General features: G+C 50.4%; 1 protein-coding gene across 1 annotated transcript in view; it reads left to right on the forward strand.

Annotated features, from left to right (window-relative positions):
• lama1 (laminin, alpha 1) overlaps nt 1-5000 on the forward strand; it is a 32579-nt gene that overhangs the window by 2371 nt on the left and 25208 nt on the right. Inside the window, exons 5-12 of the mRNA XM_056583957.1 lie at nt 1-70; nt 486-579; nt 1017-1174; nt 1806-1946; nt 2327-2473; nt 3051-3152; nt 3924-4138; nt 4834-4945. The exon at nt 1-70 is cut by the window's left edge and continues 109 nt beyond it. Coding sequence (XP_056439932.1) covers nt 1-70; nt 486-579; nt 1017-1174; nt 1806-1946; nt 2327-2473; nt 3051-3152; nt 3924-4138; nt 4834-4945 — 1039 coding nt within the window. The remainder of the gene's footprint in view (nt 71-485; nt 580-1016; nt 1175-1805; nt 1947-2326; nt 2474-3050; nt 3153-3923; nt 4139-4833; nt 4946-5000) is intronic.

Consider the following 5000-nt stretch of genomic DNA (forward strand, 5'->3'; position numbering starts at 1 on the left):
CGGCTGCTCCCAGAACACAGCGGGGGTCAACTGTGAGACCTGCGCCCGCACCTTCTACAGACCGGCCCAGGTACTGACACCTTCATAATAATTATAGAAACACATAACGTATATCTACAGATATTGATATCGATGTCTATATATATCTACATACTTTTCAGATGCTAGATTATATATTTTCTTTCCCTGTGTGTGTCTGTGTGTGTGTGTGTGTGTGTGTGTGTGTGCGTGCGGTGTGTCTGTGTGTGTGTGTGTTTGTCTGTGTGTGTGTGTGTGTCTGTCTGTGTGTGCGTGTGTTTGTCTGTGTCTGTGTGTGTGTTTGTCTGTGTGTGTGTGTGTGTGTGTGTGCGTGCGGTGTGTCTGTGTGTGTGTTTGTCTGTGTGTGTGTGTGTGTGTGTGTGTTTGTCTGTGTGTCTGTGTGTGTTTGTCTGTGTTTGTCTGTGTGTGTGTGTGTGTGCGTGTGTGGGTGCGGTGTGTGTGTGTAGGTGTCCCCCTACGCTGACTCTCCGTGTGTAGAGTGTGACTGTGACCCCAGAGGGTCGAGGTCGGCCGCGTGCTCCCCCGACGACGCCCACACAGGTACTACTGATGATCAATACTATTAGCCAATCAACGCTAATACTATTATTACTGCTAATCAATACTCAAACTAATATTACTTCTAATCAATACTTATAGTATTATAAGTACTTATCGATACTTATGCTTATACTATTATTACAACTTATCAATAGTCAAACTATTATTACTTCTAATCAATACTTATGCTAATACTATTATTACTACTTACTCACCTGCTCACTAATACTGTCATAAATGCATTAACTATTGTTCTTTATCATAGAAATACTATTATATACTAGTCTGCTGTACCCATATTGATGATGATGATAGTGATGATTATGATGATGATGATCATCATCATCATGATGGTGATGGTGATGGTGATGATGATGATCATGATGTGTGTGTGTGTGTGTGTGTGTGTGTGTGTGTGTGTGTGTGTGTGTGTCCAGGCGTGACTGCGGGTCAGTGTGACTGTAGGCGTGGCTTCACGGGGCGGCGCTGCGACCGCTGTGCGTTCGGCTTCAGAGACTTCCCCTCCTGCTCCGCCTGTGAGTGTCAGCTCGCCGGCAGCACCAACACCGACCCCTGCTCCCCCTGCGCCTGCAAGGTACGCACTACACCCCCCACAATGCACCTCTGCTCCCCAGCACCGCACGCACAGACGGAACTAATTCATCTCTTTCTCTGACTCACTCGCCTCTCTCCTCCCTACTCCTCCTCTCCCCTCCTATCGGTCTGACCTGTCACGTTTCTCCTCGGCCCCCTCCTTCTCCTCCTTTCCTCCAATTCTCCTTTTTGCCCCTCCCATCCTCTCTTCTCATCTCCTCTCCTCCTCTCCTCTCTACTCCTCTCTCCTTCTGTTGCCATAATTGTCTCACCTGGTTCTCCTCCCATCCTCTCCTCTCCTCCTCTCCCCTCTTTCCCCCACCTCTCCTCCTCTCCTCTCCTCCTCCCCTCCTCCTCCCCTTTCTCTCCTCTCCTCCCCTCCTCCTCCCCTTTCTCTCCTCTCCTCCTCCCCTCTCTTTCCTCCCTCTCCTCCCCCTCCTCCTCCCCTCTCTCTCCTCTCCTCCTCCCCCTCCTCTCTCTCCTCTCCTCCTCCCCCTCCTCCTCCCCTCTCTCTCCTCTCCTCCTCCCCCTCCTCCCCCCCCTCTCTCTCCTCTCCTCCTCCCCTCCCTCTCCTCCTCCCCCTCCTCCTCCCCCTCCTCCTCTCCTCCTCCCCCTCCTCCCCCCTCCTCCAGGTTAACGTGATGGGGGTGAACTGTGACCTGTGTAGGTCAGGGTACTACAACCTGCAGGCGTTGGACCCTGAGGGCTGCAGCCACTGCTTCTGCTTCGGGGTCTCAGACGTGTGTGAGAGCTCTTCGTGGTCCATGTCCCAGGTACACCCTCAAACGCACATTCATGCGCAAACACACATGCATGCGCCATACACACAAGCACGCACGCACACACACGCATAAGTACGCTCGCACACACATGTACGCACACGCACACACACACGCGCGCACACTCACAAACTCAAGCAAGCGCGTACACTCACACACCCAAGCACTGACACAGACACGCACACACACACACGCAGACACACGCATACAAAAACACACACACACACACATACACATACACACACTAGCGAGCAGGCAACCACACACGTCCACACACACACACACACGCATTCACACACACTGAGATACTTCAGAGATTCACGACTCAAAGCTTTATCGGCGCGGAGACGTTGACAGCGTTACTGCGTCCTCAGACGGTTCACACCAACGGGAGGCTCCTCCCCTCAACCGCCATCCGTGAGCTCCATGACAACGACCTCCTCCCAGGAAACCGGTCCTTCGTCCCCGCCCACCAACACACCATGTCCTGGTCCGCGCCCGAGGGGTTCCTCGGCAACAAGGTACGCAAAGAGTCTGCTGAGCTAGTTGGCTGTAGCTCTAGAAAGATACTAAATTAATGCTACTTTCTAGTAGGATAATTACTGTCTGCCTATCTAGCTAGTTAAAAAGCTAGATACATATATATATTTTATACTGTCTGTCTGTCTGTCTGTCTGTCTGTCTGTCCGTCCGTCTGTCCGTCTGTCACTCTGCCTGTCTGTCTGCCTGGTTTTGAGCTAGATACTTATTACTACTACTTTATACTGACCGAGAATAAATGACCATATATCTGTTTGTCTGTCTTTCTGTCTGTCTGTCTGTCTGTCTGTCTGTCTGTCTGGCTGTCTGTCTGTCTGTCTGTCTGTCTGTCTGTCTCTCTGTCTGTCTGTCTGTCTGTCTGTCTGTCTGTCTGTCTGTCTGTCTGTCTGTCTGTCTGTCTGTCCGTCTGTCACTCTGCCTGTCTGTCTGCCTGGTTTTGAGCTAGATACGTATTACTACTACTTTATACTAGGATAATTAAAGACTGTCTGATTTACTGTCTGTCTGTCTGTCTGTCTGCCTGTCTGTCTGTCTGCCTGTCTGCCTGTCTGTCTGTAGCTGGCGTCATACGGAGGCCTTCTCAACCTGTCGCTGTTTTACGACGTCCCATTGGACAACTACGACCGCACTGTCCCCGCCCACTGTGACATCATCATAGAGGTGAGACCCGTCCCTGCACACCTGACCTCGTCTCACTGTCTGTCTCTCTCATCTCACCGTCTGTCTCTCTCTCATCTCTCTCTGTCTCTCTCTCATCTCACCGTCTGTCTCTCTCTCATCACACCGTCTGTCTCTCTCTCATCTCACTCTGTCTCTCTTTCATCTCACCGTCTGTCTCTCTCATCTCACTTTCTGTCTCTCTCTCATCTCACCGTCTGTCTCTCTCTCATCTCACCGTCTCTCTCTCTCATCTCACCGCCTGTCTCTCTCTCATCTCACCGTCTGTCTCTCTCATCTCACCGTCTGTCTCTCTCTCATCTCACCGTCTGTCTCTCTCTCATCTCACCGTCTGTCTCTCTCTCATCTCACCGTCTGTCTCTCTCTCATCTCACCGTCTGTCTCTCTCTCATCTCACCGTCTGTCTCTCTCTCATCTCACCGTCTGTCTCTCTCTCATCTCACCGTCTGTCTCTCTCTCATCTCACCGTCTGTCTCTCTCTCATCTCACCGTCTGTCTCTCTCTCATCTCACCGTCTGTCTCTCTCTCATCTCACCGTCTGTCTCTCTCTCATCTCACCGTCTGTCTCTCTCTCATCTCACCGTCTGTCTCTCTCTCATCTCACTCTGTCTCTCTCTCTTCTCACCGTCTGTCTCTCTCTCATCTCACCGTCTGTCTCTCTCATCTCACCGTCTGTCTCTCTCTCATCTCACCGTCTGTCTCTCTCTCTTCTCACTGGGCCTCTATGTCTCTCTCCCCCTCTCTCTCTCATAGGGTAACGGTAAAAGCCTTCGTCAGTCGTTGCCTCGCCTCCTCTTCCTCACGCCGCTGGCCAACCAGTCGGTCTCCATGGCGATGACCCCCCAGAGCTTCGTGGACGAGCGCGGCATCGGGCGCGTGACCCGAGACGACCTCCTGACCGTCCTGGCCGGGGTCACGGCCCTCAGGGTCAACGTCCGGCTCAACGCCTCCGCCAGCGGGCCGCTGGGGTGAGAGACCGCCCTCACCCTCAGATATCACTCCTCACCCTCCCCCCTCACCCTCAGATATCACTCCTCACCCCTCACCCTCACCCTCACCCCTCATCTATCACCCCTCACTCTCACCCCTCACCCCTCATCTATCACCCCTCACTCTCACCCCTCACCCCTCCTCTATCACCCCTCACTCTCACCCCACACCCTCACCCCTAATCTATCACCCCTCACTCTCACCCCTCATATTATGATTAAGCTGTTTCTAGATATAGAGTTGATAGATTAAGGTGTTTCTAGATATAGAGTTGATAGATTAAGGTGTTTCTAGATATAGAGTTGATAGATTAAGGTGTTTCTAGATATAGAGTTGATAGATTAAGGTGTTTCTAGATATAGAGTTGATAGATTAAGGTGTTTCTAGATATAGAGTTGATAGATTAAGGTGTTTCTAGATATAGAGTTGATAGATTAAGGTGTTTCTAGATATAGAGTTGATAGATTAAGGTGTTTCTAGATATAGAGTTGATAGATTAAGGTGTTTCTAGATATAGAGTTGATAGATTAAGGTGTTTCTAGATATAGAGTTGATAGATTAAGGTGTTTCTAGATATAGAGTTGATAGATTAAGCAGTTTCTAGATATAGAGTTGATAGATTAAGGTGTTTCTAGATATAGAGTTGATCGATAAAGCTGTGTCCTCTCTCCAGTGTTGGACGTATGTCTCTGGACATCGCTGATCCCAACTCAGCCAATCGTCTCCAGGCGGTTGCCGTGGAGACCTGCGAGTGTCCCTGGGGCTACGCAGGCACTTCCTGTGAGGTCAGTCCTTCAACCAATCAAAACATACTGTGTAATAGTAAACATCAAGATATTA

Source organism: Gadus chalcogrammus, chromosome 23, assembly GCF_026213295.1.
Source record: "Gadus chalcogrammus isolate NIFS_2021 chromosome 23, NIFS_Gcha_1.0, whole genome shotgun sequence".
Classification (NCBI taxonomy): Eukaryota; Metazoa; Chordata; class Actinopteri; order Gadiformes; family Gadidae; genus Gadus; species Gadus chalcogrammus.